We start from the raw sequence: 13,476 nt of genomic DNA, 5'->3' as shown, positions 1-13,476 counted from the left end.
TGACTGTATAGATTGTGGCCTGTCCAGACTGAGCCTCAACAAATGTGTAAACACATCATATTATTTATTGACCAGGATTTTAAGCAGATCAATTTAACACTCAGACTCTAACATACAAATCAGAAATATGAATCACAATTAAATATCACGCCTAGTTTTTTAAATCAGTCAAGCAAATCCTTGCAGTTTTCATTTAACTTCATTTAACTTTAAATTTTACCTTGGTCTTTAAAACCCTTCCTTATGAATTTTCAATAAAAAGGGGGGGAATTATTTACTGGCTATACTTTTCTCCATCAAATGGTAATAGTACCTTCCATAAAAATTAATGTCAATAGTGTGGTTCAACCCCACAGGAACAGTGTATCAGTAGACTCGAGTATGTACACTGAGTCATTAAAAGATCAAAAATTAGAACAAGTCTCTTTCTTAGAAGATAAACCACAACTATGGGAATTATTACAATTAAGGAAAATTAAAATGATAAAGGTAAAAAAAAAAGTATTAGTGTTTTCTATTTCAATGCATGTTGTCAATATCTTTTATGACTATGTTGTAAGCACTCATACTTGCTAGTTCCGACACAGCACATAGCATTAGGCACAGCACATGTGTACCTTTACCAGCAACCAGAGTATTATCACATGTGCAGCTTAAAGCAGATTAAAAATAGAAAATAGCTAAGTGCAGTACAGCTAAATAAGCTGTAGAAAGATGAGCACTTGCAGAAAAAGCTTGAATGATTTATAAAATTATTCCACCCCCACAGATGTATTTTACTGCTTCTCTGCTAAGAGCACGCAAGCATTTCAGAGCTCTCATTCTTGTACCCTGAGGCAAACAATCATAACAGGTTAGCTAGCTCTCTTTGTGCCCAGTCCTCCCCACCACCTTTGTTCCAACCCTATCAAAACTGGGGTAGAATAGGTGAACGCATACATTCAATTCAGCCACAGTGCCAAGTCTGCAATTAGGCTAACCCATTGGCTGTGTTTACGGTGCCAGACTGTGAACGTTGCTCCTGATGGGCAGGAATGCACTTGCTTCTGCAGCATGCTACAAAGTGTTAATGTCCTACAGAGGGACAAAGATGACTCCTCTTGCTGCTGACAGCGGTGACAGACACTGAGATTTTATCCATTTAAGAGAAAAGATAGGCAGTATCTTAAATCAGCTAGTAACAGAACTGAAGAACTACAGAGGAGGTCATGAGAACACAGAAGATGGAAGCTGTGTCAGGAAGTAATTAAGAAGCAAGGACACAAGAAGAAAGTGAGACTTCAGGAACACCACCATGCACAACAAAATAAACCACTTTTGTGTCTTAGTTTTGCATACTTCATGTTACGTAAGTTTCTCCCCCTCTCCAACTTCTTGAACCTTTTTGGATGTAATATAACTATGTATCTTTCTGGTTTTTGAACTATTCAACCCATACAAATAGCAATCTTTTATAACATCTATCAAGGGAGTTTGTAAATCCTAAGAACTTCATCACATATCAGATCAGAACTGAATCAGATATATTATTCCTCATCTCTGTGCCGCATTCCAGAGATTCTAAAATGGGTAAGATATCAAAGAACAAAGCGCACCCTTTTTAAAGCCAGATTAGGTAATGCAACTTCCATTAATGCCTAAGCTTTTTTGTTACTGACAATACAAAGGGTTTCATATTTTAATGGAATTCAGGATGCAACTCTGAATGCCACCAGTAATGGAGAAGTTACAGCTGTGCCCATGACAGGACAGGATTGTTACAAATACGTATGACATACACAAGTAGAAAAGACTCTTCTAAAATCAGAAAATTTATTTTAAGAGCACACAGAACAGGATTTTAAAGATGCTAAGTTCAAAACTATACATTTAGCAAAGATATTTGAAGCATTAGATTCAGTTAACAATTTAAGTACAACCAGGGCTGCCAGCCTGAAAAAATACAAATTAAAATGCTAAAGCTAGAAAACTTGCAGCCATCTCTGATACTCAGAGACACATTTAATTCAATTCCACAATTCACTGTTCAGTTTCAGTAGATCAGCTTTTCGTCTTGAAAAAAGTATTAAGCCATATCTATAAAGGTGCCTTCAGGCATTTAAAACTTCAGTTTTGAAGTCAGACTATTTCTGAAGGACAATTACAATCCATTCTTAAATAATGCTATACGTATACATGTACCTTAATTTGCTGCAGCAACAGTTTGGAATTATACAGATGAAATTAAGAGCAATGAAGAGAAATACAGATGGGTAATTAAGAATAAACATTAGAGTTCAGTACACAAAGCATCTGAAACCAACTATATTATCAATTACTTCTGCCATGATCTGGCATCTTGAGTGGTTGTCTAGTACAGAATGGCTGTATGAAGATCAGTTTCAAATTAGGGTAAACACTTACTTTGTTTTCACCACTACAGCCACTGTTGTCATCATTATCAACATCATCATCATCTTCTCCCTCCTCCTCCTCTTCTTCTTCATCTTCATCATCGTCATCTTCTTGGAGTGGAATGGTACCATCATAGCCATAACGGCTAAGTAGCTCCTGGATTGGCATATCACTTTCCTGATAAACATCCAAACAAAGTTTGAGATTTTAACAAAAATATTTCACATCCCACATCTGCTCTACAGCTTAAAGGTGTGCATTTTAAACGTAACAGCAAAAACAGATAGATGATGATCAGGTATACTAACAAGGGCCACTTCAAAATGAATGGACAGTCAAAAATAGAAGTTTCGGCTCATAAGAAAAATGTGGGGTTTTATGCAGCGGAACTATTTCCTAATCCTTTATAAATTTACAGCAGACCTCGCATACCACCAATCTCTCAAAGGGGCCGTAAAGCTCATTAAAAGGGCACCAAAGGGCTGTATGCCCCAGCCCTCCCTTGGTATTTGTCTACTGCTACTTGACCAAAACACGAGCACTGCGATGAGGCAGGTTACGTCTGGTTACATCATACCCCTTCAGTACACAGAGTGAACACACTCCTTATTGGAATACATATTGGTATTCCCATTACTGCCCAGAAACTACCCGAAAAAATTGTAGTATTTTGTACGTATTTGTGGAAAAAACAGAAAATGTGTGTCAGCAGCAACTGATTCACACAGACAGCTAAGATATTGACAGTTTTTGCAGGCAGGAACTTGTCCTAGTGCAAGGCAGTGATTTTTGCAATGTCTTCAAGAATTCAGCAGAATAAGGACCAGAACTTGAAGTATCTGGCTTGAACATGGAGTTTAATCTTCATTTGGGGAGTTGCACTACAGGGACAGTTCTACACAGTTCTGCAACCCTGGCTTTGAATACAAAATTACACCAAAAACACACCTCTCCATCTCTCTGTGCCTCTCCCCTTTCTGGGCAAAACAAAAAATGAGGGGTTGGATGGGGGTGAGGGATCACCTTATATTCAGGATCACCTGATATCCAGGTAAAGACAGCAGTAATGTTTACAGATCCATATACATTTTAAGCTAGTTGTCTACAAAACCATCCACAGTTGGAAGCAAATCTGCTAAAACATGCGCACATTTAAAAATCTTTATATTTAGAATGCTGATCCACCCTGAAGAGACATTTCAAATGATACAGTCGGCTCTCGAATTTAGTGGCTGCCAAACTGTTATCAATTACATTCACTTTATTAATTAAAATTATTAATTGCCAGGTCTGCAAATTACTTACTTTATTACTTTTAATACCTCAGTATTGAGCCTTCGGGGCAGTATATGGCATCCCTAATGAGATTTTTCAGAGCAGAAACTTTCAGAGAGCATTTTAAAATTATCTCTCTCACAAGAACAAATCCGTTGTTTATTATTTAGAGGTGTCTGCCTGCTCTAAATATTTCTTCTTAGTATGTAATTCTCAGCTGATAATCAGATTTTTTTAGTTATCAGCTGACCTTAAGACTTCCTCCGATGAACTCCTTTCCTAAGGGCCTTCACTGATCAACACACCTCTAGTTTCTGGAAATATACTAACAATACCAATTACAAAAGGCAAGTGTAGTTAGTTCTGCTGTGTAAAAATAAGAGTAACACAGGGGCTACCAGTACTTGTTGTCTGTGTATTTTATTTTATTTTACTTCAAAGAACTAAGCCATTCTACCACTTACTGGTCTACTCTTTGGTTAAGCTATATACACAGCAGATGCAGACCATGTGGACCTAAATGTCCTCACCTTCCCTCTTGACTTCTTGGTCCCTATCGTATCATTTTATGGAAAGAACTCTTAGAAGTGGGTAATTAATAGTTTACTGAGACAGACAACATGACAGGACTGTGATCTTAATTAAAACCTGACAGTACAGCTATCAGAAAAATCCTATTCGTAATTATCCAAACAAATGTTCTCCAGTACATTTTGGAAAGTAATATACTTCCATTAAGCACTCCTCACCACTATCCCATTTGTAGATACAGACTGAGAATTAAAAAGAACTTTTACTACAATTCGTAGGTATGTGTGAACAATGTAACAGGCATATTACTATATATTACCTAGGAAAGCGGTATTGTATCTACAACATTTTTCTTAGGTAGAGCCTCTTAACTTCAAATAGTCCATTACAATTCAAAAAGCCCCAAGGGTCAGCAACTCTCCAAGATAAAATACAAATCAAGATTTCTGTATTGTTTCAGGATATTGCAAAAATAGGAAAGGTTAAAAAAGTAACAAGCCTTAACAAAGACACAGAAATTTCTTATGTGGAAGATGTTTAATAACAAGAAATGAATTAAAACTCATGCGTCTGGAGTAGAGGTTAAGTGAGGAGGAGTGATGTAACAGAGAATTGTATCACAAGCAGCACAGAGAAGGTAAATATAAATGACTGTACACTTTTCTAATTGAAGAGCTCAGGGACAACCACTGAAATGAACACAGAATAGGTCTGAAAACCCAAACATATTTCTCACACTAAATGAACTACGCAACATTGCCATATGCCTCGTGGACACTAAGTTTACAGAGGTCAAAAATAAAACGGACAAATCCACAGGAGGAGGAAAAATAAGACTGACAGGCATTACAAAGAGACAACATCTTTTTCATATGTGCCTGAACTGCACCCTGCTAGAGGCTGGAAGAGTATTTGGGAGAAACACTGCATGTTTCCATGTATGGTTCTCTCATTTAAAGACAAGAAGATGCTGGTGCATAACCCTAAGAAAACCCAAGAGCCCTCCCTGAAAAGGGGGACCCCAAAAAGACAAACCAAGTGATTATATAGAACAACAAATGGAAAAAAGAATGGAGTCAAAAGCTTAAAAATCTGGAAGTAACGCAGGGAGGCACCACACACAGCACCCTGGCAATGCTCACCACTTCCTAGAGGCACCCAGGAAGCCTGCACACGCCACCCAATAGTGCTCTGCCCACAGACAGGGCAGCACACAAAGGTAAAGAACTTGGCCTCACACTCGTCAAATCCTCCATGTCACATTCCCTCCAGCTGATGCTTTGTACAGTCAGCTTAGCTAAGAGTAGGAGGAAATTGAGTCTCTGCAACTTGCTTGGGCATGGTCATTTATTATTTCCAAGACAGAACGTGAATGCAGTTTCCTACTACCAAAATTATGCTGCCAAGTTTCCTGCGTTTTGGAAAACTGCAGCGTCAGCATATGCCCAGGACGCTAAGAGATGTGCCTCATCCCAGGCACACCTTCCTGAGCACTCCCTCTTGGGCTGCTGAATAAGGAATACTGGTTAGCCAGGACTTTGGCCGTATCTGGTATAGATGCTCCTACGTACAAAAAGAGTATTCCTGAATTCATGTCTGGATATGATCAAGGATAGTCTGCTGTAGCACCTCACAGATAGCTTTCCTGCCCAAGAAAAACTCTTACCTTTCAAGAAATATCACTGAGAACTACCAAATCTAATACTTCTTATTCCCTTCAGGTACTGCTCTGCTCTCAGGGAACTGTATTTTTTCCTATACTAGAGCAGCATAGAGGGTGACTTCAGGTCTCTAGATGCAGATACGTTACTGCCATTTAGACAAAAACGTATACGCGTACTTGCACAGACAAATGCAGGATGCTGCTCAACCTCAAGTACTAACGCATTACAGATTCACCAGAGTTTCAACCAATGAGTAGAAAAGATCCTAGATCCTTACCCTCAGAGGAATGTGTAATTTTTATGACAGTCAGGAGCGAAACCATTAAGGTTCAAAAATGCTTTTGCAAATCCCGACTGCCACCTCATCTCTGAAGGAGCTGAACTAGTAAATCAGGCACATTCGCAGCCTGGGGGAAATCTAAAATATATGTGTAAATGTCGGGGGAAAGAAAAAGACAGGGTAGCACTTGTCTTGACCACAGTTTTGAGATTTAGATTGTCTATCATCCATGACTAAAAAAACCAGACATAAAAGTAAGCCTTGATGTGCGGCCTGCTATCCCACAACTAGAAGTAACCATAGGTCTCTAAAAAGATCCTGCTGGCATGGAAGCATCTGAAACTCAGTAAAAGCCCTACTGTAAGATTCTCTACCAGTCTGTAAAAGCATTCTGCAGAGAAGAGTAGCCCACGGAGCAATGTGAATCTAAGTGATACCACTGCTCACCATCCTGATCACAAAAGAGCTGACACATGGAGAAATTATAAACTTGCAGCCCCGACAACCGAGATATGAGGGAATAAACTGATGGCTGAAATACAGTTATAAACGAAGCATTGTAATGTGGTGATAGATTTACACAACCAGATGTTGACTCTTCACAAAATATGAGGGGAAAAAAACATATTTTCAACTTAAAAACCACATGACATACATGTGGAGCTCCATTTCTCATTTAATCTAGATGAAGCATAATTAGATTCACAAACTAACTATTTATCTTTATGTTTACCATTTAATATCAAACCTGAAATTACCAGAAAGAAGTTATCATTTACACCCGAAATGTAGTTTAAATGCATTAAATTAATTTAAAGTCACATTGGCATAAACTTATATTAAATAGGATTTGCGCATCGACTATGCATCCGAGAATCGTTAATGATCTGTTCTGGAAGCCTTTTCAGCCAATGAGGCCACAGACAGTATCTAAATTACTCTGCGTTTATAATCAACCTAGTTTGTAATTTAAGAATATTATTCCTGCCCGAGAAGTAATTTAAGACAATACATAAGTGACAGCATAACCTCAAAATGCCAAATAAATCTTATATGCAATTATTTCAGAAGATACAAATTTTAAGATTTATTTATCACTATTAACAATAATTGTGAGTTCTGATCCCAGCTCTGCTGACAACTTTGCTTTGAGCCAATCATTTCATCTGCATGTTTCCTCTACCTTAAAAATGAAGATACTCCTATATGCTCCAAGTATTATACAAGTGTTTGTATAAAAATGCAAAAGAAATATAAAATTATGGGATTTTTTTAAAAAAATCAAAATCTATATGCACTAATCAAGTGCAAGTGCTTTAGAAAAACACTGGAATATAGAAGTTTAGTCAGAGCATACTGTAACTTATATTAGCTATAAAATGAAAATCCAATACCAGCACATATATGCAAAAAGAAACTAAACAAGCACAGCGTTATACATTATTAAGTGTTTATGCACCAGTTTCCTTTTCCCAACTTTTGAGAACTGCAAATTTAGCTCAGCCCCTTTCCCCTGTCTATATTATTTGTCTATTAGTGTTTTAGGGGTGGTTTTTTTAAAATTCGAAATATAAGGGAAAAAACCTGCATATGTTTTGTGTGAGACTGTGGGCTGTGGTTATGTTTTATGACTACTTAAGGCTACCTACCCTGTTAAGATCCTCTATTTCAGAACTGAAGTTTGTTTCTCCTTCCATCATTTCCTCCTCTTCTAATGTCCGTTCATCATCAAAGTCATGCACCAGCATATCAGCTGATGGATCAAATTCATGGTCATCAGATGTTGCTGAACCTCCTGATAGAAAACATTTTAAAGTTTTTAGTTAGATCATGGCCTCACAGAGTTTAATTTTTTATTTTGGTGACATTTTAATACTCAAATTATACTGAGAAATTAAAATATCTTCAAAATCCCTCAATTATTTATCTTAGGGAAAGCCAATCTCATTATTCAGAGGACAGTGAAAGCTGTCCTTTGGGTGGTAAGAGATCATGAAAAAAAGAACCAGGAGATACTGTTTAACCAGCCAGTTCTCAAAGTACTATATATCTAGACATCGGGCCCCTAGTTAAACGTTTGTAAAATGTTCAGTTTTTGAAGACTTAATTCCTAAATAATCATAAACCTGCCTGAATCAAGAGTTCTACTGGGAGCAGAAATAGTCATAAAATATAAACTCAGGGCAGTTGTTTCCTTGATACTTTGCAAGCTTTCTTGTTTATAACTACAAAGACAGTCTAATGACTTTTCCAAAATTTAAACTTAAAGTAAGCTTCACAGTTATGCAGATTTTATTTACGATGCAGAATCCTTAGTTATTTTTCCCCATGCAGTTTTTTCACAGTTCTTTGTAAAGAAGTCTGGTTATATTTTATGACAATGAAAAATAAATGAATGGATGAATGGTTTGGCAGATGCAGCATTTTTATGTAATTCAGCAATACCTGATTTCTAATTCCAACCCGGCTAACATTTTTCCGCTTGTCTCTGTGGACAATTTAAATTTCATTTTCCAAAGCTTGAAGAGTGTACCCACGCTAAGGGTGCAAGAGGGAGGGGTTGACTGTAAGGGTTAACTATACTTTGTAGTTTGAAGTGTTAAAGCAATTGATTGATTCTCTGAAAGAAATAAGAGCTCAAGAGACAACAGCAGTCCAGCTAAACTAACTACTGGAAAGCTTTTCCATTAGTAGGATGCCAAAACCCTTCGAAATAAGTAACACTAAGTACAGTGGTACCAAAGTGAACAAAAAAACCGCAGATATTCATAGTTTACACTTAGGCTGACTACTCGATAGCCGGTAGCTCTGGGATACTGGAATACCTGAAAATAACCAGCTTTAAAAACAGAAGTCATGAAACCCCTCATTTTTAGTAATCCAATGAGGTAAAAAAATACTGCTTTTCTTGCTGCTTTTGTTCTTGATGTATTATGCATACAAAACATAGAGCAACCATGTATCTATTAATTGAGAGCGCACAGTGCCTTAACTTTTGACTCTGTATTTAACTCTAAAACCAATGGGTAGCCGTGCCTAGAGGGATGGTAATCGTATTGCTGGGTAAAGCAGTCTCTTCCATGCCCTCAGCACTCGCTCACATTGTGCTCCTTAGGACGTCAGCATTCCCAAACACGTGTTCGTGCAGCTTTTGCAATGACAAGAATCATATTTCCCCAGTGTATTTTACCATTTAGAAACTTGTGCCGGTACAGACTGGAAGAAAGCAGTGAGTACTTAAACCAGTACTGCCACCAATCTATTAATCAAATTATATCCTTAGATTACTAACTGGAAGAGACCAGCAAAAATAATTTTTCACTCTTCCCTCACAAGTTTAGGATATATTAAAAATATTTACCTGGGCTTGAAGATTCAACAGAAGGCTAAAAAAGAAAACACAGGAAATTATTTTTTCTATGTACACAAACCTGTACAAACATCTGATACAAAGCAAGTCACTGCAAATAATATATTTACAAATAAAGCATCACAAACACGCTGAAGCAATTTAAGGTAAAAAGTATTCATTTTCCTTTACGTATCAATATTGCTGCACTATTTCAGCAGGAATAATTGCAAGAACTGCCCATTTTGTGATGCAATAATTGAGCTGATGAAGGTATAAAATAAAGCAAAACAATTCATTCTGAAAATAGTATTACAATTCCACAATCAGCTTAGTATGGCATAAATTGGTGCTACTGCCAGATGGGACAATGCTACTTTCTCTCCATCTCTATCTGCTCATTTCCAATTCTTCCCTTATGCCGATACAAAACTGAAAACTAACAGTAGTGATAGGTTAGTTTTTAACAGATCCAGCTCTGATTTAACTCCATGTACTAAATCCCCTTTCCCACAACCAAGGTATATGCCAGATTACATTGACAGTGGAAGCACTGTTTAAGACAAATTATACTATTTGAAACTGCATGCTATGCAATACACAAATTCCCTGTTCTATTTCACGTACACACTTTTAAAAGGTAATCACAAATCACAATGAGAATTCCTCATAGAACAAAAGGAAAAAGCAATTTAATCTTAATCTCTAACCCAGCTGTGAGGAAAAAAAAACCCAAACCAACAAAAACTATTTTGCAAGCCAGACTTTCTTCCCAAGTCTGTTTATAACAACAAATTAATATAATCACAGACTACAAAACAAATATATTTTTTGAAATACAGAAAAAAAAAATGAGACTTCCACAACAATCTTTATGTAACAAAGACATCCTTTGGCCTACCATATTTGGAAACCCTACATTTATAATCAGAACAAACGTCTTCTTTCATAAAATTCTGCCTTCTCTTGCTTATAACTTTGCCAGTCTTTAACTTCCTGGGATGAAATTTGCATGTCAGACATGCAAACCTCATTTGTTTTGAAAATTCAAGCAAATGTTTCAACTATTTTCAGGAACAGACCTAATGAAGTGTTTTTTTCAAAGTTAGGAGGACTGACTTTTTACTTCAGAGAGCTGCAGTATCCCTTTCCCTGCCACCTTCTGGAAACCGAGATATTGTTTGGTATCATGGATATTGTTGTATTACGTAATATCCAATGCTGTCTTCATGAAAAACTGCCTGCATTTGCCCAAGAAATAATTTGGAAAACTTCAATTTGCACATTCACAATAGATACCTGTGTGTACGTGTAATATTATATCTAGATTGTACTCCTACTAGAATTGTAAAATCTGTACACCCAGAATTATATGCAAAATTAAAACAAGATACTATGTTAGAAACTGGTAAATTTAAACTCAAGTGAAAACTTGTACTATTATTCAAAGATTTTCTAAAGCATTTTCCTTCTCCTTGACTTCATCTCATAAGGCTAAGCAGTCACTTGCACAAGCCACTTCCACCCAAAACACCTGGCCTAGCTAGGTAGTGAATATTATTGTAATATGTGTAATTATAAAGTTCTTTTATATTAGCAGCTCTTCAAAGTGAGAAGAAATACACCTTCTTAGGAATCAATGACCAAAATTCACTTACATGTCTGCCTATATTTTATGAGAGTCTACAATGTACAAATGAAAACTCAAAATATATTTGCCTGTGTCAAGCAGAAAGCAGTATACGGAGGTAAAAGCACATCTTGAATATTTGCCTGAAGGGTGGACAGAAGATAGAATAGACAAGAAGTTTTGCTTCCCTAACATTGTACAGCCTAAAGAAATATAGAATATATACACTGTCTTCAGGCAGAGACACTACAGTCTGTTTTTCCTCATACTTACTAACATCCAAATACGTTTTTAGTTTATGTGCAGTATCACTGCTGACTTGCAAGAAACAGCTTTTTAGGCAGTATTAGCATTAAAAGGCAGCACTGCACAAAAAAGCCAAGAGAAATCATATCTGCACAGTTAAGTAGACTGAAACTCATGTTAAGCACTAAAAACATTTTTGCAAAATGTTGCACAATGCCATAGGAAGTTTCGCTAATGACTACAGTTTAAAAATCTTACTCTGCAAAGATTATCTTTAAAAATTCCAGTGTACAGTATTACTAACATACACTGAGCTAAAGTTGAATACCAAAATCAGCCAGCAATGACTGATCTCTATTTGGTATGTTTTGTTTGTCTGATAAACTTGCAAAACTGGGTGATGCATAATAGGGAATACACAATTATTAGTGCAAATTAACAAAGTCTTAGCATATTTATTGCAGCAATCACAGGTGGGAAATCAAACAAATTCAAACTATTTCTGGCAGACAATGCTGAGAATAAGGTAGACAATACCGCATATTCAGTGCGAGGAAAAAACAAGGGAAAGACAAACATCACTAAGAAGTATCTTAGAAAGTTTTAAAATAAAGACTAAGTCTTCCTTAATAATTCTCTCATAACAAATATGAAAGAAATTAGCATTGCAAATGCAGATTATAGCCACCACTAGCAGCAAGAGGAACCTTTGTCACCCAAGAGGGCCTAACAGAAACCAACTGAAGCTAAACTGCTCATATTAACTGCAACAATCTAGCAAAAGCAAAACTGCAATGGTAAGCAATTCATCAGGGCAGTGCAGAGACACTGCTGTATGGTCTGTGGGTTGTGCAGAAGTCAAGGTGCAGCTTTCCCATCCTCGTTACGTGGCAGCCTCTGCCAGGGTACGAAATCCCTTGCAAATACCTTCAGCCTCAACTGAGACCAGGAAGCAAGCTGTGGAGACCCCATCCTCACGCAAGGGTCTCTGGAATCCCAGGGTCCCCTTTTAACAAAGTATTGACCTAGTACAGCAGTATCAGTGTACTTTGCATCCAGCTATTTGCAGCATTCAAATAATGACTCATCGTTACAACATAGACTGCTCTCACCAAAATCAAGTGACTTGAATACCGAGTTGCTCTGAAATGGAAAGAGGAAAGCAGAACCAGAGCTGGTAAAGATAAGAAGGGAAAAAGTATCCCCATGACTTATGATGAAAGATTATTCTAGAAATGACTCTGCCCTCATAGGAACAGAGAGCTGGATTTAACGTCCTAGAAAGCCCTGAAGATAATCTATTCAGAGGGATAAAACATGTTACTTAGCAAACAATAAATTCTGCAAATGCCATCTTAAAACTGTTCTTTCTGCCCAACCATTAAAACACATCATTATTGGAAGGCTTTTACAAAAGCTAACACTCCTGCTGACAAAAAAACCCCCTCTTTCCAAGATGCAACCTGCACTTACTCATAGCCAGTTTCTGTCTAACCTAGTACTAACACTATTCTTAAGGCTAAATAACCACTCCCCATCTCCCCGGTTATGTTTTGATGTAACAGAGGCATTTCGGGGGGGGGGGCCTCAGTTGGGAAACAGTTTATGCATTTATAGATCAGTAGTGCTAGCCTCATCTTTGCAGTGATAATCCACTGGGGAATTCTGGCTAGCCCATGCATGGGGCAGGTGGAGCCTCTCCTTGCCTCTGCTTTACCCCAGCCCAACCTGGGAAGGAAAGTTCTGGGGAAAGGCGTGAAGTCAGAAGGAAAGGAAGGAAGAAAAATGAGCGCATAATTCAGGGATAACAGGAGCATCAGGGAGCCGTGCCTCCAAAACTGAAGAACTCAGGGTGGTCAGTGAGAAGAGGCTCATGCTATAATTATATTTGTGTCCAGAAAAATAACTGTGACTCAAAGCACAAGAGCACTTGTGGAAAAGCAAAAATAGTTTAGACTCTGCTTCCTTTACAGCACCACCAGATGGGGTAGGGGTTCTGAGGGAAAGGTAGCATTCACTTTACTATGAATTAAGGATAGCATGAGTTCAAGCAAATAGAATCTAGCACAGTGTAATGGCAGCAGCTCTGCCCTCCCGGGGGGGGGGG

The 13,476-nt window shown here is 37.5% G+C and overlaps 1 protein-coding gene across 1 annotated transcript in view; it reads right to left on the bottom strand.

Moving 5' to 3' along the window:
- The window catches only part of MIER1 (MIER1 transcriptional regulator), a 31,718-nt gene that overhangs the window by 15,375 nt on the left and 2,867 nt on the right, over window positions 1–13,476 (bottom strand). The window contains exons 2-4 of the mRNA XM_019471917.1: window positions 9,506–9,530; window positions 7,794–7,939; window positions 2,404–2,571 (exon numbers count right to left, since the gene is read on the bottom strand). Of these exons, the coding sequence (XP_019327462.1) occupies window positions 2,404–2,571; window positions 7,794–7,939; window positions 9,506–9,530 (339 nt within the window). The remainder of the gene's footprint in view (window positions 1–2,403; window positions 2,572–7,793; window positions 7,940–9,505; window positions 9,531–13,476) is intronic.

Source organism: Aptenodytes forsteri, unplaced genomic scaffold, assembly GCF_000699145.1.
Source record: "Aptenodytes forsteri isolate BGI_AS27 unplaced genomic scaffold, ASM69914v1 Scaffold290, whole genome shotgun sequence".
In the NCBI taxonomy this organism is placed as follows: Eukaryota; Metazoa; Chordata; class Aves; order Sphenisciformes; family Spheniscidae; genus Aptenodytes; species Aptenodytes forsteri.
Note: the sequence above shows the minus strand (reverse complement) of the source record. Positions and strands in the feature narration are given on the sequence as shown.